The sequence below is a fragment of the Apodemus sylvaticus genome, chromosome 2 (genome assembly GCF_947179515.1).
Source record: "Apodemus sylvaticus chromosome 2, mApoSyl1.1, whole genome shotgun sequence".
Taxonomy (NCBI): domain Eukaryota; kingdom Metazoa; phylum Chordata; class Mammalia; order Rodentia; family Muridae; genus Apodemus; species Apodemus sylvaticus.
The window spans coordinates 9,464,940-9,491,446 of NC_067473.1; the positions used below are offsets into that span (position 1 = coordinate 9,464,940).

The 26,507-nt window shown below is 39.7% G+C and overlaps 1 protein-coding gene across 2 annotated transcripts in view; it reads right to left on the reverse strand.

Annotated features, from left to right (window-relative positions):
- The window catches only part of Magi2 (membrane associated guanylate kinase, WW and PDZ domain containing 2), a 1,455,128-nt gene that overhangs the window by 292,054 nt on the left and 1,136,567 nt on the right, over positions 1-26,507 (reverse strand). For both annotated transcript variants that reach the window (XM_052173111.1, XM_052173110.1), the window contains exon 9: positions 26,163-26,345. In XM_052173111.1, coding sequence (XP_052029071.1) covers positions 26,163-26,345 — 183 coding nt within the window. The remainder of the gene's footprint in view (positions 1-26,162; positions 26,346-26,507) is intronic.

A 26,507-nucleotide genomic window follows, 5' to 3' on the forward strand; every position in this document is an offset into this window, starting at 1 on the left:
AGAAATGTAAAACTTTTCAGATTTCAAGCTTGATCATCTGGAGTGCTAATAAGACAAGTGATAGGAGATAGGGAGAGGGTGAGGGGGCAGGGTGAGGAGGTAGGGAGAGGGTGAGGGGGTAGGGTAAGGGGCTAGGAAAGGGTGAGGGGGTAGGGAGAGGGGGTATTGTGAGGGTGAGGAGGTAGGGAGAGGGTGAGGGGGGTAGGGTGAGGGTGAGGGGGTAGGGAGAGGGTGAGGGGGTAGGGAGAGGGTGAGGGGTTATACTTCAGAGCAGAACATGGCACATGAAGTAGACATTCATGGACATGATGAAGTTTGAGTTGGTTGGTAGGATGTTCCGATAATAATATTTTAAAGTCAGTTGGAAATATGAAACCCTAAATCAAAGTAAAGGTCAAAGGTGAAGATGCTGCTGAATTCAGTGAAATTAAAAACAATAAGCTGGCCAGTAGCGGGTCAGTGACCCACTTCTCCAAGTCACTGAAGAAAGGCCAAGGCATGTGAGAACTACACAAGGCATCTTACAGTAAATGGCCAGTAAGTAGATGAGCTGTTGTGAAAATGGACAAGTTCCTCCAGGATATAGGAAAAGGGAAAACAGAGAGATGAAGGAAAATAAATTCCTGTGGGCAGCAGGAAAATACATAAGCAAGAAGCTACATGCCAGGAAGAGTGAGAAAGTAAAAACATCATCAATAGACCAGGGGCCTAGTACTAGTGAAGGCGATCTCAGGGAAGGGGTGTGGCCTACAACATCGAAAACTTCAGAGAAAAACAAAGACGCAATGGTTCTGCATTTGCCATATGTAGTGAGACAAGCGTGTGAGAGAGTGGGGGTTTAGAAGGCAGAAATGGAGAACTGGGGGCTTGTTATGGAGGGAAGGAATGGGTAAAGACTAAATTTTATAATACTATCTATGAAAAAAGCTCATGGGATTATCTACCAAAAGAAAATAAGAAGGCTGACTGAAGCTTGCAAAATTACATCTTCATCTGATATGTGAGAATAACTCATTACACTAAAAAGGAGGCCAAGGTGAAACAAGGACCTTCTCTTGATCCTAATGCCAGATAAACAGAGGCAGAATGTCCAGGCAAGCAGTTTTAAGCTGATAAACTTTGAGGCTTAGTATCTTCTCTTTTTTTCTTTTTAATATTTATTTATTTATTTATTTATTTATTTATTTATTTATTTATTTATTTATCTATTTATTTATTTTAAACTCCAGATTTTATTCCCCTCCTGGTCCACCCTCTGACTGTTCCTCATCCCATACCTCCTCCCCACCCCTTTGTCTCCATGAGAATGTCCTCACTCCCACCCTATCAGACCTCTAAACTCCCCAGGGCCTCCAGTCTCTTGAGGGTTAGGTGCATCTTCTCTGACTAAACCCAGACCTGGCAGTCCTCTGTGTTTATGTGTTTATGTGTTGGGGGCTGGTGTATGCTTGCTGGGTTGGTGGTCAAGTGTCTGAGAGATCTTGGGGTCCAGGATAATTGAGACTGCTGGTCTTCCTACAGAGTCACCCTCCTCCTCAGCTTCTTCTGGCTTTTCCCTAATTCAACCACAGAGGTCAGCAGCTTCTGCCAATTGATTGGGTGCAAATATCAGCATCTTACTCCTTCAGCTGCCTGTTGGGTCACACAGTCATGCAGTCATGTTAGGTCCCTTTATGTGAGCACTCCACTGCCTCAGTAATAGTGTCAGGCCTTGGGGGATGATCCCCTTGAGCTGGATCCCACTTTGGGCCTGTTGCTGGACCTTCTTTTCCTCAGGCTCCTCTCCATTTCCATTCCTGTAGTTCTTTCAGACAGGAACAATTATAGGTCAGCACATGTTGTTGAGGGTGTGGAGAAAGAACACTCTTCCATCTTTAGTGGGATTGCAAACTGATAAGACCACTCTGGAAATCAATCTTAGAAAATTGGAAATAGATCTATCTGAAGACCCAGAAATACTATTCTTGTTAATTTACCCAAAAGATGCCCCACTATGCCACAGGGCCATATGTTCATAGTGGCCTTTGATATGTGATAGCCATAGAAACAATCCAGATGTCCCATGACAGAAGAATGGATACAGAAAATGTGGTTCATTTATACAATGGAGTACTACTCAGCTATTACAAACAATGGAATTCATGAAATTCACAGGCAAATGGACTGAACTAGAAAATATCATCCTGAGTGAGATAACTCAGACCCAAAGGACATGGATGGTATGTATTCACTAATAGGTGGGTAGTAGCAAAAAAAAAAAAAAAAAAAAAGTACAGAATGCCCAAGATACAGTACACAGAACTCAAAAAGGTCAACAAGCTGAAGGGCCCAAGTGAGGACGCCTCAGTCCCACTTGAATGGGAGAAGAAAGCAATCACAAGGGGGAAGGAAGGGAGGGAGGGCCAGGGAGGGAAAAGTCGCTGGGGGAGGGGAGAGGGGAACATGATGTGATATTGGGTGGCAGGAATAGGACTGAAGTCCTAAGGGCCAGCAGAAAGAACGAAAACAGGCAATCTCTGGAGGTAGGAGGTTTGGGGGACCCTCCAGAATATACTGGAGACCTAGAGGTGAGAGACTCTTGGGAATCAAAAGGAGGGACCTTAGATGAGATGCTCTACAGTGGGGAGAGGGAACTTGTGGAGCCCACCTTCAGCAGAAAGTCAGGGCATCAAGTGAGGGATAGGTGGCCATCCTACGGTCAAAACCCTGACCCATGATTATTCCTGTATCTTCTCATTTTAATTTTAAAAGGTTACGAAGTACATCATTATTACAGGATATTTGAACACAGCATGAACCCCAAGATTGTATTATTTACTGAAAAAAAATTGTTTCTAGTTGTGGTGTGGCCCATCCTTAGTACACACACCTTTAATTCCTCTGGCTGGAATACAGACACACTCTTAGAGCACACCTTTAATCTCAATCAATGAAGGTAAAGTTAGTTCGTAGAAGGAAGCACCCATGTTTGAAAGTGATGTCTAATTGAGTGGCAGACAAAGTAACCAATCAGTGAAAGATTTGACAGAATAGGATATGCCCAACTCTCATGAAAAGAGAAAGGAAGGGAAGCTGTTTAAAGCAGCAGTTTTACCAGAACAGTTATACAGAGACAGGTTGCAGAGAGAGAGAGAGAGAGAGAGAGGGAGAGAGAGAGAGAGAGAGAGAGAGAGAGAGAGAGAGAGAGAGAGAGAGAGAGAGAGAGAGAGAGAACAAGCTAGAAACCGGTAAAGACACAACAAGCCAGAAAATAAGAATGAGCCTGAACATATTGCCAGAGCTAGTATAAGGTAAAGCAAAACAATTTAGGAGAGACTGAGAGAAAGAAGCCAGACTGGATCAGTCAGCTTGGAGAAGAGTTTGAGCCAGAAGTGCTGACTGAGAGCCAGCCATAGTTCAGAAAGAGCTAGAAAGGGTGAGTTTTATTCAGCAGTAAGTCTTAGAGGCTAAAAATATTTTAGGTCTAGATTAGATTAAATGGAGACTTGAAGCTACCAGAACTAGGCCCAGATTAGCAGACAGAGGCAGTAAGCCTCCAAGACAACAATTACCACAGGAGATTAAAAGTTACATTTTACACATCACATCTTCTTAAGCATAATTTTCCAATATGTGTGTGTATGTGTGTGTGCATGTGTGTATGCACATACACCCAGGTACACACTTTGTGGAGAGCTTTTAGTGCTGCTTATAGAAATTTGTTGGGTATTTGTCACTGGGCTCAGAGGAAGAAGTAGGATCAGATAAGAGTGCTTGCATTTGGGCTAATGCAAGGAGCAAGGAGAACATAGCTAAGGAATGTGTGACCTCCCCTTTGTCTTGGTAATCCCAATAAACCCCCATCCAGGGACTTTGCTTATTGCTTTGATTACTACCTGGTGTGATCTCTTGTTCTTTGCCTTGTTTTATTACTTTGTCTTTGATCTAAGAACTAACCCTATTTTTTGCAAGAACCTAGAATGGTAAAAAAACTGGGGAAAAATAAATCCACGTCAGCCTCAGCACTCACTGGCTGGAGTCATGTTATAATGTTGTCTAATTGTCTTTTTCTTTTCAATCCTCCCTCCCTCCCTTGAGACCCTGTTAACTAACTTGGGTCTTGGGCTTGGTCAGCATTTGTTTAAAATTAAATTTTAAAATGTGAGCATTTAATTTGTCTATAAGAAAACTAAGGTTAAGAATGGAGAGTCTACAAACATCAATGTACTAAATTAGCATAATCCCAAACAACAATCTATTAACGACAGTCCTTAGACCTGCTGATAAATATAGTCTTTATCTGTCATCAAAGAAGCTTCTCTAGGAGACTACTACAGAAAACCACAGACAAACACCATGCAGAGCTGTGGAATCCAGGTCCAATGGATACAACTACAAAACAGTCCTGCACCCAAGGCTCAGGGAACATTACAGAAGAGGGTCAAAATGATGACAAGAGTCAGAGAATCAGGGAGTTTATTGTGAAAGTGTTTCTTTTAGTAATACCAGAACCTATGCCTATAAAGCCTCACCAACATGGCTGCCTAAATGTGAACTGAACAAGGATGATATCAGTGACACGCCAAACTGGATTAGGAAAATCCCATGAGGCCCCAACCATACACAAAGAATTACAAGAACTAAAAATATAGATAAATAAATTAATTAATAAAAATATTAAAATTAAGTATTTTGTGAATGATGATTAAACCTTAACATCTGCAGTGGAAGCAATTAATCTTGTGATGAATTTAAGTGAATTATAATAAAAATGCCATAATAATTATTTGGGCATACAAGGCAAAAGGTACTAGGACTATATTAGTTGTGGAAGGACTCATTATAAAACAGGGACATTGAAAAAAATGGTAAAAATATAAAAAAGTGATGCTGTGTCAATGTTAATTCCAAATACTTAGCATGAATTTTCGTGATAAATAATAAAGAATAGAAAGAGGACATCAATAAATAAAACACCTAACTAAGTATGTGTGTAAGACTAGGTATAAAGAATAGGAAAAGGAGGACATAGATTGCGGTTTCTGCTACAGAGAAGTATGTGCTCGGCTGCACACATGCATGTCCACATGCACATATACATATCTCAAGAAGAAATCAACTGAAGGGCAAGACCTTGGGCGTGAGAGTACATGTAAGTATCAATAATTGTGCATTGTGCTTGTCTGCTTTTTTGGATTTCAGGCTTTATCCTGAAGACATGCTAATCTGTCCTGTTTTCAGAGGGCAAAAACAAACACATGTTTACTTGGTATCTTGTATGTTTATATTCTCATGATGCTGTTAAGACTTTTTAAAACTTAGCTAGAAGTTTTCTCCTGGAACTTGAAAGTAAGCCTCTATTGCTGAAGACACTACATGTATCAGAGGACTTGAACTAGGCTGGAGCTAACCTCTCAGAACACTAGCTTTTATAGTATCAAACTGCCATGGGAGAAAAGCAATTAAAGTCCTAGCCAGCTGTAAAGCCTACCACCACAGTAGTGAGTAGCACAGCAAGATATACCCAAGGGCTCAATACTGACACTGCACTTGGGGTAACCAAGAGCAAGCTGATTGGAGTAAGCTTCTTTTTTGTAGCAGATGGAGACCATTACAGAAACGCACAACATGCAGAGATCATGGTGTGCCTATTACCAATTGATACATCTACAGCACAATTCTCTACATTTAAGGTTTAGGAAACATCAGGGAAGAGAGGCGGGAGAAAGGTTGTAGAAGCCAGAGGACCAGTATGTTTGCTACTATGAGTTAGGGTCCTTCTGTATATGACAGGGAGTTGCACTTATGAAAATTTAACAATATGGCTTCTTAAATAAGACTTGCACAATGATACTATCAGTTGACATCCAGCATGGCTGTGGGAAATCTCACAAGGCTACACCCATAGATAAAAAGTTACAGTCTTCTCTAGGGACAAGTTTCTGGATAGGTTATCCAACCCCAAGTAGTCAGCCCTAAAGAATGATACTAAACACACACACACACACACACACACACACACACCCCACATATATATATGAATGATAATAAATGCACTCAACAGATCTCTCTCTCTCTCTTTCTCTCTCTCTTTCCAGTAATAATTAAAAGAAATCATGAAGCTAAGTGGGAGTTGGAGGGCCATGGAATGACTTTGGAATGGGGAAAGTAGTAGGGGAAAATCACATAAATACAGTATTTGCACATGAAATTCTCAAAAATTATAATAAGTTAAAATTTAAAGGAAATCATTGTATCTAAGACCTAAGAGGATTGCAGAAAGTTATAGGTTAAGAGATATAAGTTAAAGTTATAGATACTCTGGAGACATGGATCAAAATGGGGATGAGTTAATTCACAGGGTTAACTCTGACAAGACATTACTTACTTTGAAAGACCTCTCATTCTTGACCTACATTAGAAAAATAGTTCTTTCCATATTAATGTCTTCACACTATTTATCATGTACCTGAAGATCTGGTGTTTTGAAGCAACAATAGATTGATCTGATACATATTTAATCTTCAAACAACAGCATAACAAATTCACAGTGTGTTAAATGAGGTTAGTGCAGTAGAAGGACTGGAAATCATAGGAATGGAACATTTCTAAAGACCTGTTATGGGTGGTGTCATATACCTTTCATCCCAGCAGTTAGAGGCAGAAGCAGAGGTGGAGGTGGAGGCAGAGGAGGCAGAGGAAGGTGGATCTCCAGGAGTTCAACACAGTGAATTCCAAGCCAACCAGGACCACGTAGTGAGATGCTATCTAAGAAAGAAAGAAATTAAGAAAGGAAGGAAGAAAGGAGGAAGAAGGAAGAAAATGACATATTGAATCTATTTTTAAGACCTTGCTTGATTTGAATAAAGATGTTGGAGCAAGGCCAACAGGATCTCAGAACAGATATTATTACCATGGAAATATTACATGATAACATGTACTTTTAATGACATGCTAGTAGATCTAATGAATACTGAGTATGAACTACTGCCTTTAATTGCTTTTCCAATACTTCTATGGATAAAAAAAATGATATCACACAGCTCCTAAGAGGTTAAAAGGATAGAGGTTATATTAAGGGGAAAATGAGTTAACTAATTAGATAACTAATGCAGCAAGTCTGTTCTTTATAAAAAATACATATTTTTTTTCTTTCTAGTTGCTTAAAACTCACCAGCCAGGATAAGAGATACCCTGAAAATAGTGGCTCTAATTTGCCATATGGTTTTCTCTGGGAATGATGGGGAAGAGACAAGGCAGGATAGGCAGAGGAGTGGCAGCTCACATGATAGAGAACCTGTTGAGGAATTAGTATTTGACTAAGATGCTGGATGTGAAGATGCTCTGGCTGTTACACCCATCGCTTTATTGATGGCCAGGGTTGGTGTCACTGATCTGTATGACTATAGTGGAGACTCCTCTTTTGTCACCCAGTGTGTGTCTCTTCTAAAGTTGTGTCCTCATCATACAGCGATATGATTGGTTGAAGAAGATGACTTTCCCTGATAGAAGAGGACCAGTCTTGGGTCAAAGGTATGTAAGCAGCTAGAATCTCAAAATAAGCTCTCAAGATGTATACATGCATGGCATTTTCAAAGAATTAAAAAAAATATTATTTAATAAGGTAAAAAGAGGGAACAGAAAAAGTAAGTTATAAGTGAAGGTGGAGTTCAGTTATAGTACAAATTTCCTACAAGCTAGCCTTTGGTAGCAATGCTCCATAACCTTTAACGTTTCAGAGGGACTCTATTACTAACAGTATACTAATGGAAATGGCACACAGGGCTTCCTGGCTTCTGTCTGACTTGAATGGGTAAATTTTTCACTTGGTTATTTTTGCTGAATAATTTTAGTCATTGTTCTTTGCCCAAGGAATGATATTAAATGTGTAACATCTCAAGTTTCACTTCAGGGCAATTCAGCATTTTATGTTGTTATTCCCTGTACTACATACTTGGGTGATATGCACACATTCATTAGAAATACTAAAATTAGTAGGGTGTGTCTTTGTTGGCATTTGTTCTTTGATTCTATTGGCATGTGCCTAGCTGATGTGTCTGCTTCTGTTGGAAGGTAAGACCCTTGCCTCCAGGATTAACTGTTGGTACGTCAGTGCCCTCCTCCTTATCCTGGATGGACTTTATCCAGTTTGGTCACCTGGCCATGCTATAGAAGACCATGGGTTTAAATTGAGTAGATGGACACTTGTATGTTGTCATCTACAACTGGACACTTACCTGAGTGTAGAGCTTGGCATGTCTGAGATGTAATTGGAATTGCCACTGTATTATTGGGCAGAAAGCTTATAAGCAAGAACTTACCACTCCCTGTTTTCCACTGTTCTAACTACCATCAGTTTTTGGGAGGAAACCATTTTGCATTTACCTTCACAAAGTTTGCAGAATTCAGCAGGTTACATGGGTCCTGGGTGGATATCACCCAGGCTCTGGGTGTCTATAGGGTAGAGGGTATAACTTATGTCCAAAGTAACTTATGCTGATTGGCATATCTTTGATGGAGTTCACGTTTGCCACTTTCTCAGAAATCAGTGTCGATGACAGAGTTCATATGTCCTGTCATTTTCATTTCCTGAAATCACCATTGTCATAGAGTCGCTGTTCTTACTGGGCCCTTGGAGAGCCTCAGTGCTGATCATGTGTACTACCATTATCGTTTACTGGAAGAACTTGCAGTCATCTTTTTTTCTGTTTTTTCATTCTTTCTTCCTGGTATTGATCTTGATTTGCTTCAAAAATAGCCTATGCTTTTCCTTTGTCTCTCTCTAAAACCAATCTTCCTTTACCCCTTTAAACCATGGAATGGAGACAGTGCTATTTTTCCTTGATCAGTCAGAGAAAACACTTCATCATACTGTGAGTCTTCTGGTTGGGGCACTTCCACAAGTATGTTCCAGGATGTCCTCTAATGTCTCAGATGTCTGTGCTATGTGTGACAAAGGATGATCTATAACACCCAGCTGTATTGTTTGTCAAATGTCCTTTTATCCTTCCAGCTATCCCTGTCAGTGGCAGTGATTTCAGACGCACACTCTGTTCACATCTTTCAAAGTGCATTGCCAGCAGTGAACAAGGACTTGCATATTTCTACCATTTCCAGCAGATGTTAGCTGAGCAGTGCAAGTGCATACGTAACATGGGGAACCGATCATTTGGAGCACACATTAGGGCTGAAGCTCATGCAAGCACCCTGCCCTTTCTTCTGACATTGACGACTTTACAGAAGAGACAGTGTTTAAACACTCTGAGGACATAAAGTTGGTTTATATTTTTTAAATAATTTTATTTTCTTTTTAAAGTGTGTGTGTGTGTGTGTGTGCAGGTGTGTGATGGAGTTGATATGGACACGTCTTCTGGTGCCTGCAGAGATCAGGAGAGGATGATAGACCCTTTGTAGTAGTTGTGGTCAGCTGTCTAAAGTGGGCTCTGGGATCAGAACTCAGGTTATTTAAGATAGCACAGCAAACACTCTTACCCTCTGAGCCATCTCTCCAGCCCCTTCACTATAATTGATTTCTTTTTTTTAAAATAATTTTTCTGTTTTTGTGTGTGTGAGTGTTTTGCCTATATGTATACATGGTTTTCAGGTGCGTGCCTGGTGCCCATAGAGGCCCGAATGAATCCTCTAGAAGTGGAGGAGTTATGGCTGCTTATGAGCTATCACATTCATTCAGGAAGTGAATGAAGAATTCATGTCCTCTGCAAAAGTGGCAAGTGCCCTTAGCCACTGAGCTATCTCTCCAGACATTTCTAAAGGAATTTCAGATGGCGTTAATTTTTTCAAAAAAGACACCCTACTTAGCTGTCCATAAAAAGAACCTTATAAACATTTATTTATGTGGCATAAATAGGATGGCTGAAAGAATGCCCTGCTTTTAATCATCAAGGGGACTCTTATAGGACCCACCTAATATGCTCAATTAAAGTAAAGAAAACTCTAGGGAAAATGACAACCAAGTTGCTAGAAAACCAGGCAGGACTCCGTGAAGATGAATAAAATCTGACACCATTCTGCTGAGAATGTGTGTAGAATTTACATTGTGAGTCCAGAGAATGCAGCTGCTGCTAACTCCCTGTGATTTTACAGAAGATGTAGGACAACAGGTGCGTAGTCATGGAGTCTGGCCCCTGAGTGGACCTGCCTTGAATCCTGGGGCTCTGCCCATTCCTTTTGTTTGTTTTTGTTTGCTTTTTGTTTCTTAGGGACTACTCTCTTTCCACAGCCCAGGCTGGTGCAGACTTTTCTACATTGCCAGGCTGGCCAAGTATTCAAGATAGCCCTTTGATCTAGCCTCCCAAGTATTAGGATTACAGGCACAGGTCACCACATTTGGCTCCACGTGTTCTTTTCTTTGGTTGCGAGCTGTCTAACTAGTATAGTTCCTACTTTTGTTTTCCATGCTTCTCCAAGGGTTACTGATTTAACTTTCTTTAAATACATTCAAGGCACTTGTAAAAGTTATACATATGAATTACTTGTTTTATTTATTTATTTTTTTCAAGTAGTATAATGCTTCTCTCTTAAAAAGTGTCAGCCCTTTTTGGGTTGAACAGTGTTGGAAAAAAAACTATTGCATATTAATTTTTTCCCGTCTTACATGCATTTAAGCTGAGTTTCTATTTTATAGGTTGGAGGCTTAACAATTATCAGTTATTGAATGAAAGTCATTTGCCCCTTTTACATTTTTCTCAGTGTCTGAAGAAGAATTTTCAGTCTGGTAAGCCTCTGTGGGAGAATATGAATGACTAAATATCAGCAGTGTGCCGTTGCTGTGGTAAACATAGAAGTAGACATTGGCTTTTGCCTGATGATTCTCTAATCTAATTAGACAGACAACAACACCCAGAAGGGAAAAGAAAACAGTTCACATTAGCATACCAAGTTAAAATGGAGGAAGCAGCGTACTGAAATACAAACATCAACAAACACCAGTTAACAAAGCATCTTGCAGTTTCAGTCCCTGTTCATTCTATACTTTGGCTCCAGTGGTCACATGGGGTTGGGATATCAAATGAACAATTCAGTACCAAGATGAATTTAGATCTGATAATACAGATTGTGGCACTGTACTATAACTAACCTCTTTGTATAATTTTTCTAATAAAATCCAAAGACTTCATTCCTTACTCCAATAAGTCACCTTAAGTGTATAGAGGATATTGACATTTTTTCCTTCAAATAAAACCTTAAGATATTTTGATTACTAATCAAATTAATTTAAGGTTAAATACTTCAAAGATGTTTCTATACTCTATGCTATCTTAAGAAAACATTAATATGATTGAGACCATTTCCAAGGAAATACTTCATTCCTTTACTTGTTACACTCAAACAATTACATAAGAGTCCCACAAGTCCTCATCACGATGAAGTTAGGATCATGATGTAGCTCTATCTTATATGACCATAAACCTCTTTTTTTTTGTAGAACATTGTTTTAATCTCAGTGATCACGTGAAACCAATTTATAATTCTTGAGTTCTTTTGACCATGTATATGATATTAAAGTACTTTATAGGCTTTGTGTTCTATGAAGCTTTGAAAAATGTTTTAGTTAATATTTTGCAAAAACAAAAGATTTCCATTTCAATCTGCCTACACTGATATGCATGAAGCTTTAGGCTTGATTCCTAGAACTGCAAAATAAATGTGAAATGACTTCTAGATATATTTTCCTATTTTTCCTATGAAATAAATGAAGGTTGGACACATAAAACGTTGGGGCATATAGCAAGGGGAAATAACTCAAACTAGTATAAAATATGTATGCAATTTCTTTCTTTTAACTAACATGTTTAGCCATAGACAAAAGAATATTAATAAGGAGAGAGTCATTATCCTGCTCTGAACAATGCTTTCCCTAATGTCTTGTTTCACTAACAAAATAGCATAGAGTTTGTTACACAGAATTATTACACACATATGTACACACACACACACACACACACACACACTCTTTCACCTGGTCGTCTTCCTCCCTTTCTCTCCTTTCTCATATATTTATACACACAGAGACATAATATACACACATGTACACACATGCAAACACACATATGCATACACACACACACACACATACACACACATACACACACACACACACACACACACACACACACACACACACACACACACACTCTTTCACCTGGTTGTCTCCCTCCCTTTCTCTCCTTTCTCATATATTTATACACACACAGACATAATAAACACACACATGTACACACATGCAAACACACATGTGCATACACCACACACACACACATACACACACACACACACACACACACACATACTTAGAAAGTCAAGGCAAAAGAAGAGCTAGCAAATGGTAAACTATCTACCTTCCTATCACATCTTAGGGACGGGGCATTCTTAATCAAATTCCAACCCCAGTAGGAATATCTGAGAGGCAATGATTTCAACCAATTAAACCCCATGTTCTGGAGAGGTGACTGTTCTCCTATATAGCAGCATAGTACAGTGGTCCACAACAGGGTTTCAGACATTAGTAGTTGAGCTAGTTGCTTAATTTTTCTGAAATTCAGTTCTTTGCAAAGCGATTACACTGAGAGGCCCGTCAGGGTCACTATGGGGTTTAAGTCAGATACTACATCTTAAGGGTTTGACACAAACTTAAAACTTTCAGTGAACAAATACTGTTATGAGTTAGGCATCCTTTTCTATTCTAGGGTAGCTCTGTCATGAAGCCATTTTTAATAGTGAAGCAAACTTGGTCTCTGCAAAACTTTTTCTTCTACGAGGCTGTTCTCCCAGGAGAACTGTTAGAAATGAGGCTTCTCTTCCTTTGGCAGGTACTCTGTGTCTGAAGCACTTTGTGTTCTCTGTGTTGCAGGCTTTTATGTATATATATTCTCATTGTGTTCTCTCAATTATCAACAGAATAACTTTGATTCCAATAACTAAGGAGGATCTGTGGGCAACACGGAAGCACCAAATGATCCTGCCTTCATTGTGAAGCTCTGCATGTGAAGTTAGCAGGTGAGGTGTGGCTGGCTTTACCTATTTTGAATGGTTAGCAGGGGTGGTGGTCCTGCTGTCCTGAGGTGCTAGGGGTGGGACTATGAGGCAGAACAAAATTAGCCAGAGATGCAACCCCAGGCTTCTGACACAGGGCTTAGGGCTGTCTGTGTGTAACTTCTGTTTGCCTCAGCAAGGATGCATTCTTTTGTACCATTAATTAATCATGTTGCTTCTGATATCAATAAGAGACAAGGAGAATCACCATTTTGTCTCTTTAGCATTTTAATAGGAAATGTTATGTCTGCCAGCAGAGCTGTTCCTCCTTCTGCTCTGTGTAAACTCACTGTCAGGAGTCCATGAAACTGCCTCTACTTGCCTCTGAGCGAAATGTCTCCTTTTCATAGAAAAAATGTCACCTTTTCTTTAGGAAATGGCAGGTAGTTATTAATTTTTTATTTCTAAAGATGAAATGACCTTTGCATTTTGCTAACAACAACAACAACAACATTCAGAAACCAAACCAAACTGAAAAAAAAAAAAAACCTCTCAGAAACTTCAGTCTCAATGAAAAAGCATGGGAAACAACCTTGTGTCTGCTAGCTTGTATTTGACAGTCTATTTTGTAAATTCTTACACTACACTTGTCATCAGCGACGTTACCTTAGGCAACTGCTGGTGACCAAAGCATCCTGGCTCTTATTTCCCAAGACTTCACAAGCACAAAGGTGGATACTTATGTTTAAGCTGTTGCTGCTCCCAGTTCCAACATAGAAACACACACATAGACACACATAGACAGACAGACAGACACACAGAAACACACACACAGAGACATAAATACATACAGACACACACACACACTCAATGCTTTGATACTTCAGAGCCTTTAAGTCCCAGTAGCCCAAATTCATAATCTTATAAGAGTTCATGAGCAACTCCTCTGAAAAATGCTGGGCCTGTTACACAGTTTGCTTAACATGTTGTTTAAAAGTTGGATATTTCCTATACCATTTGGAGATGTGGCAATCAATAACTTTTTTCATGCTGAGTATTTTCATTCTCTCCTGAGGACACAGGAGAGAACATTGCCAGTATTCTTTTTCTTCTCTAGTCCTATGAGGATGCAGGAAGGGAAGACTCGTGAAGGAGGAAGGACCCACAGAGGATGATGATGCAGAGTGATGTCATTCATCTTGGTCCCTGAAACTGACATCCAACCTTGTGGATGTCAGACACAGGGTAGATTTTCCTCCTCTCTGCCATTAGCTCTTGTCACGAAGGCAAAATCCACCTTCACAGAGCTGGATTTTCTAACAAAGTGGCAGATTATATGATGACACTTGAAATTTGCCGTGTGGGCTCTTGTCTCTTCATGCGACTCCTCAGCTGGGCCATAAGAGAGGCACATTAATTGCCTTGGATGTAGGAATACTGTTTCTGCAGCTGCAGCAGTTTGGATACTTGCACACTGCAGCATACTTTTATCTCTAATTTCACTGGAAGCTTGGGAAAACCCAGCAGAATCACACTTACAAACAAAGGGCCACATAGTAATTTATATCCTACTGACTTCAGCAATAGCTTCTCATTGAGAATGCTGAGAGACTTAGAATTATGAACTAAGACCCAAGACTTAGCTGGAGAAAAAAAGAAAGAACAAAAGACAAGATTCTATCCTCGCTTGTGCAGACTGTGTCTCTGCATGGCAATGTATACTTGAGTCCTGTGCCTATATGTCAACACCCTCTGAAGGTATCTAATACATGGAATATTATCACTCTTAGTAGAAATAATTACCTTACCTCATGCATTTCCAAACCTTCCTTGACTTTTTTATTTGTTCTGGCTCAAGCCAACTCCTTTTATGTTTGGAGTGGGTTTTCATATGAGATGCAAGATTAGCATCTAACTTTCTAAATTATGTCTGGAGATAGATTAGAATCCTATGACTCACATAATTGGTGAAAAGCCCAATTGTCAGTGGTACACACATAAAAGAGAGGTGGAATGCCCCTATATATTTTATTATCCAGTCAGTAGAATAAATTTTATCAAGTTCTCCACCACAGTTTTAAACTTCTCAGTACCATCTAAAACACTTGAAGAAGGCGCCTGTTGAAATGCTCAGAGCGGAAATATTTTTCTTCTAAGGTTCAAAGTTTCACTATAGGACGGTTCCAGATCCTGTCACAGATTACTCAACCCTAGAAATTTGAATTTGCCCAATTTTTCCAAAGACTGTCTTGTTACTATAGCTCTCATCTACATCACTTCAAAGTGCTTTAATTAAAAACTCAACTGTTGAGATGTTTGTGCAAATGACAGTAAGAAAAACTTAGAACAACAGTGCTTTAAAGGGTCCATGAATGGTAATGTGTGATTATTATAGTCAAGCTAATGCTTCCAGGGCCTTTCTTAGAAAATCAGATTTGCACAGATAGACTCATATATTTGTTCAACCAACGTGCTGAATTTGGCCATATACAGTTGTTTGGTGAACTAGTCTTAGAAAATTTAATTGATTCAAACAAGACATTGTCTATGCCTGGGGACTTTCATAATTATGAGGAGGGCAGAGAGCGTTCAGCTCAGCTGGGGAAGAGGTGAATTATCTGTTGAATTGGTGAGCAGGGGAAAGGGGGACAGGGTAGGGGATTTTTTTGGGGGGGAGTGAGGAAAGGGGGCAACATTTGAAATGTAAATAAAGAATATATCTAACAAAAAAAGAAAAAATAAGTTAAAACAAACAAACAAGAAAAAGAATAGACAATCACCCAGTGCATGAAAGGCTCAACTCCGTAAGTCCAGGTGAGACTTGAATGAATTTGACACTGTCTATAAAGATATATTTACCACTTTTGCTTCAATTTGCATCATTTAATTATTAAAAAATTTTGTGTTTCTGAATCCAGACCTAAAGAAACTAAATGGGAAAAATAGTTAAATGTATTAGGATAATATTGTCACTTCAAGCTTGTCAATCTTAAACTGAATACACCACAGCCAACTATCTCCTCCAAGAAATAAATGTGAAAAGATAATGTTAACTCTAAAATATCCAGGCTATGTTTTATTAAATTTAAAAATATAACCTTTTAGATTTTTTTAAATGCTAAATTCTGTACTAAGGAAGGCTACAGTGACACAACCTTCTTGGGGTTATAACACGCAGCACTGTTCTGAGTTATGCTCTTGGGCTGAATTGCTGCTCCTCCTGCTTTCTGTTTTAGCTGCTAGTGGGGACCAAGAGAACACCCATTACAAATTAATAGAAAGGTCTTGTGCATAATAATTTAAAATTAATAGCAAGAAGAGTACACTTCAGCATACCAATTTCCCTGAATTTAATAGGTAAAATTATCATGGATATCATATTGTAACCACAATAAATTTTTTCTAATGAATATATGTCATGAGTAAAACATATATAAGGTAGCTATATCTGTACTAAAATAGGAAGCAAGTCCTTGGTGCCAGTATGTGAAAATCAGCATATGTGTATGTTGTCCTCTTTGAAGCAGGATTTTATCCAGTTTTTAAATGAAGAGGACATAAAGAAACAGCACAACGTAAAAAGGAAAAACTATAAATGAGTTAAAGACCAGGTATCACAATAGCATTTGGATGGCAGGGACTCCTTTTAAAACTTAGATGAGTTGCTGGTGAAGCATCGCATGACACAGGAATTGGTGCACATCGATGAAAAGATCCTCTCAAATGGTTCAGTTTGCCGCTGAAATTAAGTGTGTTGTCGATTGTGATATCTGTATTGCCTATTTATTATTCCCAAAGGAGCACAGTGGACAGAAAGCATTCAGTGTGGCCCTTGCCTAAGTGTGAAGCGACTTGTCGTCAATCTGAAAGACATCACTACAGTGGGCACAGGAGGTGTGGGGAGAATGAAGAGTAAATATATCAACAGGCTAAACAAGCATGACATAAACAATCCTCTCTTCTGGAAAGATGAAAATTTAATACCATCCTCAGCATTCATAGAGAGCAAAAATGTCTAAATCTGAAAAAGGTATTATGTCATGTGGGGCAGGGGACCATCAGAGGTAGCCTGGTCCTCAGTTGAGCTAAAGGCTTTGAGTCCGGAGACCTCAAAGGGATGGTAGGAGCTTTACCTGCTCTGGGGTACCAGGCCCCTGTCATGTAGCTGCAGCCCCCCCAAAGATTTGTGGTCATCAGTCACATAAAGGGAATGCCCTAAGCCCTTCCACATGTAGATGAGGCATCCCTAATATCTCAGATCAAGACACTAGGAACAAAGATGGGACCTGTGGTCACATAGGCTCAAGACAGAGGTCTCCATGCTAATGAGGTGCCTAGAGGCCTGGAGGGCACAGCCAATAAGATTCCCTTTCCAGACATTCCTCCTGCAAAAGGTATTTAATCTCAGCCCCCCCCCCCTGAGAAGTGGGGTATGGTTTTATGCATCTACTTTCCACTATGACAATAAACAATTCAGAACCACGAACTGCCTCTTTTCATTAAGATTCACCATGGGGAGCCATGGAGAAGGCCTTGGTCTAATCTCCCATAGAAGGCCTCTCTGCACTCCCAGCCACAAACACCACCAAGCCTGCCTGTGTCAAGCCCAGGACTCTCCTCATGGGATCAGCCAGAGCTCCCCCTATTCGCCTTCTCCCGGGCTAGGCACTGCCCAGGAGGCCCACTGCATTCTCATCTCTTCAGTGACTCCCAGGGGCACCCGGACGTCCAAGAGCCTGAGAGCCCCACGGCCCTCATTGCAGGCCCAGGATCCTCGAGCCAGCTCTGCCTTTCCCACGTCTTAGACTGCATTTTCCCACTGTGCCTCAGTCCTCGCCCGCTGCAGCATGGGGTAAGCACAGTTAAATTCCCTGTGTTCTGTCTTCCTAAGGGGCTGTGCCCAGTGGCAGAGCGAACTCAGAACCCACAACCCTACAACATCACTTTTTTTAATAATACATTTTTAAAGATATATGTAATTCTTAATTTATGTGTGTGTGTGTGTGTGTGTGTATGTATAAGTACATGGAAATGTGGGTGCCCATGGAGACAAGAGGTTTGTAGACCAGGCTGTCCTCGAACTCAGAGCTCCACCTGCCTCTGCCTCTTGAGTGCTGAGATTAAAGGTCTGCACCGCCACCACCTAGGCAGTAATGTGAAACTTTACAAAGGCATGTGACAGAAGCCATATTGATGGTATGTTAGTGAGTTCAAGGAACCAACAGAAATATAAGACAATGTAAAAATCTTACAATTTTACTAAAATTAGTAGTAAAACTACCAATGAAAACATGTGAGACTGGATGCAGCATAAGAGTGAAAAAGCATCATTTTTCTCCTTAAGGGCTATAAACCTAATTTATGTTGAAATTGCAAAGAGAATTGTGTGTGAAGTTAGTTACTGAAACATCTAATAGGCATGCCCAGAGATTGGATGTAGGCTTCATGCACTGAAGATAATAAAGTAGCACAAAACTGTAATGCTACTTAAAACTTGAGAGTTTCTTCTATGAATGTTTTTAGTAATTCAACTGCAGGTTCTCAGATACAAACTTAGTAGATGACAATGCTGTGCTGCAGTGTCAAAAGGTTGGACATGCCTGAAACTAATCGGATGCTTCTTGGATATAGGCCTGGAGGATGGGAAGGCTAAGTAAAGAAACACTGTGTTCACCATAAGTGTTTTCATGCTACATTTTTAGTTTGTGAACATATTGCCTTAACATAATTATAAGGATGCAAGGGTATATTCCAAATATTGTTTCTTGGAATCTGGAATTAGCAGGTCTGTGTGCATAAAAATTTACATAAAAGCCCCCCCCCAAACCAAAACAAACAGAAACCCAAAAACCTTACCAAGGGGTATTGTGCAGATGGGTCAGTGGGTAAACTGCTTGATTCTCAAGTATGGGACTAGAGCTCAGACTCCCAACCCATATAAAGAGCCGCATATAGCAGTGTGCACCTGTAACCTGGTGTTGGAGAGTGGAGACAGAGGGTCCCTGGGGCTGGAGGCTAGCTAGTTCAGATGAAATAGAGCTTCAGGTTCAGCCAAAGATCTTGTTTGAAATAGAAAAGGGGAGAACATGATTGAGAGAGACATTTTGATGTTAACCTTCTGAAATTTGTATCAACATACATATGTGGACACAGACATACACACACACACACACACACACACACACATTTACCAAAAGTTGTAAAAATTAGCTGGGTACCACTACTTTTATAAACACAGACACTGAGGTTACACGAAGTACAACTAAGCCACAGAAATGAAGAAATGACAGGGACTTAGGAATGCCTATCCTTCCTAGGCATTCTATCCAGATAGAATGTACTTATCTGTGATCTTACTAATAAAATAGGCAAATACTTCAAGGAGACAAAACATTTTGCGATGAGAAAGTTTTTCAACAGAAGATAGTAGATGACCTTTCAGACTCCTTGACTTTTATGAGCTCTGGCAAATCAAATTTGATTTTTTAGAATACTTTAAATACTTAGGCAGCATAGATGCTAAAATACATTAAAGGATATTAATGGGGTCTGTGGTTCTTGATTTCTAGAATCCGTACGATATTTAATAGTCAGCATTAGATAGTTCCTGGGCATCAGGATAATGACGCCATGGAAGCACTGGGAGCTGGCTCCGCCTTCAGTGAGGTGCCTGAAGGTCACTGCCCTTGTTTTCTGCCTGTCCTCTACACCATGCCTGATGTCACTGCCGAGTAAGGGAGCTTTCTTTTCTTTTCTTTTCTTTTCTTTTCTTTTCTTCGATATATTTTTTTATTTACATTTCAAATGATTTCCCCTTTTCTGGTCCCCCACTCCCTGAAAGCCACATAAGCCCCCTTCCTTCCACCTATTCTCACACCCACCCCTTCCCACTTCCCTGTTCTGGTTTTGCCCTATACTGCTACACTGAGTCTTTACAGAACCAGAGGCTACTCCTCCGTTCTTCTTGTACCTCATTTGATGTGTGGATTATGTTTTGGATATTCCAGTTTTCCAGGCTAATATTCACTCATTAGTGAGTGCATACCATGATTGATTTTTGAGACTGGGTTACCTCACTTAGTATGATGTTCTCCAGCTCCATCCATTTGCCTAAGAATTTCATGAATTCATTGTTTCTAATGGCTGAATAGTACTCCATTGTGTATATATACTACATTTTTTGCATCCATTCTTCTGTTAAGGGATGCCTGGGTTCTTTCCAGCTTCTGGCTATTATAAATAGGGCTGCTATGAACATAGTGGAGCATGTATCCTTATTACATCCTGGGGAATCCTCTGGGAATAAGCCCAGGAGTGGCATAGCAGGATCTTTCGGAAGTGACATGCCCAGTTTTCTGAGGAACCGCAAGACTGATTTCCAGAGTGGTTGTACCAATTTGCAGCCCCACCAGCAGTGGAGGAGTGTTCCTCTTTCTCCACATCCTTGCCAACACCTGCTGTCTCCTGAGTTTTTAATATTAGCCGTTCTGACTGGTGTAAGGTGAAATCTCAGAATTGTTTTGATTTGCATTTCCCTGATGATTAGTGAAGTTGAGCATCTTTTAAGATGTTTCTCTGCCATCTGACGTTCTTCAGGTGATAATTCTTTGTTTAACTCTGTACCCCATTTTTAATAGGGTTATTTGGTATTCTTGGGTCTAACTTCTTGAGGTCTTTGTATATATTGGATATTAGCCCTCTATCTGATGTAGGATTGGTGAAGATCTTTTCCCAATTTGTTGGTTGCCGATTTGTCCTTTGGATGGTGTCCTTTGCCTTATAGAAACTTTGTAATTTTATGAGGTCCCATTTGTCAATTCTTGATCTTAGAGCATACGCTATTGGTGTTCTGTTCAGGAACTTTCCCCCTGTTCTGATGTCCTCAAGGGTCTTCCCCAGTTTCTTTTCTATTAGCTTCAGAGTGTCTGGCTTTTTGTGGAGGTCCTTGATCCATTTGGATTTGAGCTTAGTACAAGGAGACAAGGATGGATCAATTCACATTCTTCTGCATGCTGACCTCCAGTTGAACCAGCACCATTTGTTGAAAAGGCTATCTTTTCTCCATTGGATGTTTTCAGCCTCTTTGTCGAGGATCAAGTGGCCATAGGTGTGTGGGTTCATTTCTGGATCTTCAATCTTGTTCCATTGATCTGCCTGCCTGTCACTGTACCAATACCATGCAGTTTTTAACACTATTGCTCTATAGTATTGCTTGAGGTCAGGGATACTGATTACCCCAGAATTTCTTTTGTTGTTGAGAATAGTTTTAGCTATCCAGCAATATACAGCAAACCGGTAGCCAGCATCAAACTAAATGGAGAAAAACTTGAAGCAATCCCACTAAAATCAGGGACTAGACAGGGCTGCTCACTTTGTCCTTATCTTTTCAATATTGTACTTGAGGTACTAGCTCAGGCAATTAGACAACATAAGGAGGTCAAAGGGATATTAATTGGAAAGGAAGAAGTCAAGCTATCATTATTTGCAGATGATATGATAGTCTACCTAAGTGACCCAAAAAACTCCACTAGAGAACTCCTACAGCTGATAAACAACTTCCGCAAAGTAGCAAGTTATAAAATCAACTCAAGCAAATCAGTAGCCTTCCTATACTCAAAGGATAAGCAGGCTGAGAAAGAAATTAGGGAAATGACACTCTTCACAATAGCCACAAACAGTATAAAGTACCTTGGGGTGACTCTTACCAAACATGTGAAAGATCTGTATGGCAAGAACTTCAAGACTCTGAAGAAGGAAATAGAAGACCTCAAAAAATGGAAAAACCTCCCATGCTCATGGATCGGCAGGATTAATATAGTTAAAATGGCCATTTTGCCAAAAGCAATATACAGATTCAATGCAATACCCATCAAAATCCCAACTCAGTTCTTCATCGAGTTAGAAAGAGCAATTCTCAAATTCATCTGGAGGAAGGGAGCTTCCTATGCTTGCCCCATTTGCTCTGGTGCAGAACCCAAGAGAAACGTTTTAATATGGATGGTTTTCTTGTGTCCTTACAAGCTATTGATGAGTTTCCCTAAACTAGAAAAAACCAAAATCTAAAATGGTCAATTAAACTACTTTCATGTTTATTTTGATATAAAACGAGGCCACCCATCTTAAACATTAGTGTTTTCCTCTAATCTCTATAGTATTTGTTATTTTAAAAGTTTATTCAATATTTAAGGTTAATTTTTAAAAATATAATAATTTAGTCTCTAACATAATTGTTTATAGGACATGCTGAAGATGGAAACTCTGTTTAAGTTTGCTTTTGTGGTGAATTTCCTTATTCAGCATCATAGACTGGGTTCTGTCACAAAATTGGAATTCAAAATTCAGCCTATTTAAATGTTATATTTATAAAGTCCGCCATCCTAAATCTATCCACCCACCCACCTACCCACCTACCCACCTACCTACCTACCCACCTACCCATCTATCTATCTATCTATCTATCTATCTATCTATCTATCTATCTATCTATCCATCCATCCATCCGTCCATTTAAGTATTTACACTTGCTGCTGTAGATACACTCAGGGATATAGCACCTGCATATAGCATGCACGAAGCCTTGGGTTCAGTTTCCTAAAATCTAACCAAAGTGCCCACCTGCTATTACCAGTGCAGTGTGACAGATGTACAGATACATGAGTCCAACCAACAGTGCAAGGCTCTGTGCTTCACTGCCTGAAAATCTACTCCATCGAAGTTTAGGTAAAGATATGCATGTGCACAATCTTTTATAACTTTGGGAATGTATGATTATGTATAGGGTTTTTTTTTTGGTGTAAGTCCAGTTAATCTTCCCCATTTGTGACTTACAAATTTGACACTATATCTCACTTCCAATGTATACCCAAGAGACAACACTGACACACTGGTGGCTTACAAACCTCTTTCAGTCTTTCCCAATACACATGTGTTTCCCCACAATTTTCCTTCCTTGCTTAGCCAGCAAACATCTATTCATCTCTTGTAACTGTTATCATCATGTCTGTGGAGATTTTTTTAGAGCACTGGGAGAATTTCTCCTCCCAACATCGACAGCTTCTTCCTCTGTACCATTTCATTACTTAGGTATGTGTTTTTATTATTTCATTAATATAAACATCCATCAACATATCACCCACTATTTCAATTTACACCGCAAATTTTGTGGGTTTAGAAACATTTGTCTTTCCACTTTACATCCTTATTAGTTAGCAGAAGGTTTGGCATGCCTAGACCTTCACTAAACGTTTGCAGAACTAAGGAGCAATTCTTTCTACTGTAACTTGTTCAGTGTTGCAGAAATACATTTACACATGTGTTAAAATTATCTTGTAATTAGATGTGAATATATTTTTTGAATATTTAAGAAGCATCACATTTTGTTTTATTAAATTCTTTTCCAGTAAAGGAAATTACCATCCCTCTAAAGGCCCAATAAAATTATGCAACACACTCCTCTTTAAAAGTCTTTTTGTTAACTACAGTTGGTATGTAATATATGAGAGAATACATTAAAAATAATTTAAAGATTTTTGTTTATTTCCACATTCTCCTGAATTTGTGCCCCAGTTAGGGGTATTGGACCCTCATCACATTGGGTTCTGGTAGCTTGTTAATGTGTCTAAAGCCACCTTCTAGATGTAAGCTCCCGGGAACTGAGGCCCGTCTTCCCCTTCTTTGTAGCCCTGGCACACTGCAGTGGCTGGAAGAGATAAGCTGGAGAGGTGCTTGTCAAGTTCTCAGAGCAGACTAACCAGGAGACACCAAGCAGTCGTGGCCGTTGGTTCTTTCTTCTCTATTAGGAGCTGACGTGTGATTTTCTTAAAGGAACAAAGCGTGTTAAATTCTGAACACAGCTTTGCCTTTGTAGTGGAATGAGCCTTCTCCCCATGTGGGCAAGGCAAATTAGAGGATGATGGACAACAAGAAGAGGACTTGCTGTGCACATGTTCAGGTTTTGTTTTCAACTTTACACAAGAAGTCTTTTCTCATTTTGTAACTATCACAGAAGATTGATTTGGTTCTTTATTTTGGAAAAAACTGAATCTTATCTAACTTTTTGCACAAGTCCAAGAGCCCTGAGGATACTTTCTCTCTTAAAGGTGTATGAATTCTGTAGTTTCCACGTGTCCTAGCTGACGACTCTAAGAGTGTTTTTAATAGTTACTCAGTGCTTATGCGTTTTGGAGGGCAGCATAATGGTACTGATGCCTTTTAAAGTCTTTCTAGATACACACTGTTGTTGGACATTAACTCAGAAAATTACGTACACATGATATTTAAAAGAGTTCTGTTTTCAAAATGTGATGAGTTTTGAAGATCAAAGATTTTGAAAAGAGAATTTCATACAGTGTATTTTGACAGTATCACTCCTCTCTGCCCCAGTTCCTCCCAGATACATCCCACTTCCCTTTCTGCCTTTATAAACCGAACAAGTCCACTGGTGCTGCACCCTGCTCCCAGATATTTGGTCATCCACTACAGTGTGGGTAACCGGCTAGGCCCACACTGGAGCCTTGGAGCTCTGAACTTGGTGTGAAGGTGTGACATCTCTCAGGAGACATAGTGTCGTTGTGTACGTCGCCCCTGCTAGTGAGTGGGACTGAAAAATATACTCACACAGGAATCTTGAAAAATGATAGGTATGAATAAACTAATAAGAGATTATAAAGCTTTGACAACATCAAAAATAAGCAATTTCAAATAAACACCTTAAGTTTATATTTCCTTTCCATATAGAAGTACCTTTTGCACTCGTGGAAATAATTCAATTAAACATATAATCACAGCAGTGATACAGCTCCTTGCCTAACACAGTTCTCTGACTTGTGCATCTTATACCATAAATTGAATCAACATGAAAAAAAATGCAAAAATGATGATATACTATATTTCTTTGCAGGTATAATTACAATACTTTTAAGTCTGTCTAAAGTACTTTAAAAATAATACCACTAAAATTCTTAAATCAGCCTCTTATAAACAAATGATCAACTTTAGTTATTTAATTTTCCCACATAAAGAAATTTACTTTATTTATTTATTTATTTATTTATTTTGGTTTTTTGAGGCAGGGTTTCTCTTTGTAGCCATGGCTGTCCTGGAACTCACTCTGTAGACCAGGCTGGCTTTGAACTCAGACATCCACCTGCCTCTGCCTCCCAAGTATTGGGATTAAAGGCGTGCGCCACCACTGCCTGACAAGAAATTTACTAATTGTAAATTATGGATTCATTTAAAGTCATAGGCCAGGTAAGAGGATCACCAATCAGACTGTTAAATCAGACCTACTTATCCTATTTTGTATTTTCCTGTCCTTAATAATCTGTGTCTTTATTTCCATGTGAAGTCAATTTCAGTTACCATTTAGACACCCAAATTATGATATATGGAAATTAACTTATAATGGCTAAAAAAAATCTATTAAATTAAATTGATACACTGTATAGGTACATATAAAAAGTAATGCCATTCAAAATTTTTCTCTATGAGATATGTATATACATTTAAATATCTAACCTGAACAATTTAGCATATCAATATTGAAGGATTGGTACAGGTTTAAAAATATCAGTGGCTGAATATAACTGTGATGTGTTCATCTCTTCCCTAAGGAGGAATTTGATTTAACTCAGAAGAGGTCAGTCTTAAGACAACTAAGGACAGCTCCTTAGGGAAGGCTACCATTGAGGGGGAGAAAGGCAGTGTCACCATGGACAGCTCCTGTGGCTCCTGTGACAGCGGCAGGCTGGGGAGATGTTGTTAACTGGGCTGTCTTGTTTGGCCTCAGTGGAAGATGATGTACCTAGTCCTGAAGTGACTTGAGGTGCCAGGATGGGTTGGTCCCCCAGGAGAGACCTCACCCTTCTCAGAGGTGAAGGGTTGTTGTTGGTGGGGCAAGTGAATGAATGAATAAATAAATAAATGGAAAAAGAAAAAAAAGGGTTCTGTTGACTAGTGAACAGACAGGGCAGTTTAAGAAATGAGGAAGAAATTGATTCTCTACATTGTTTACAAATAATTTCAGTTAAAAAATTTAATGTAGGAAAAATACGATTTGTCATTCTTCTAAACTGAAGGGACCTTTGACTTTGGAATTAAAACCATAAAGGAACCTGTGGAAGTTAGGCCTGGCTTTCCACATTTCGCTTAGAGTCACAGCGACGGCAATTCGGCGGCTCAGGGGAGCTTACCTGTCTCCATTTTCCCGTCCTGCGCGGCAGGCCCATCTGGGATCACACTTTTCACCTGTAGAAACTCATCCGGCTCATCTCCGCCAATGATGGTGAACCCAAAGCCCATGCTGCTCTTTTTGAGGGTGGTGCTGAGAAACGTTCCCTTCAACTGGGATGCATCCCGGGTAAAGAGTGGCTTTTCTACAATACAGGTTAAAGAGGAAAGGGCATTTTTAAGGCAAGTTATCAGAGAACAGCCAACCACCGAGCAGCCATCCCTGAGAGGATGCGGGAGACCCACATAGAAGATGCTAGCAGGTGGTCACTTTGAGAGGGGCCAGACAAGTTGGGCATTCTGCAAAT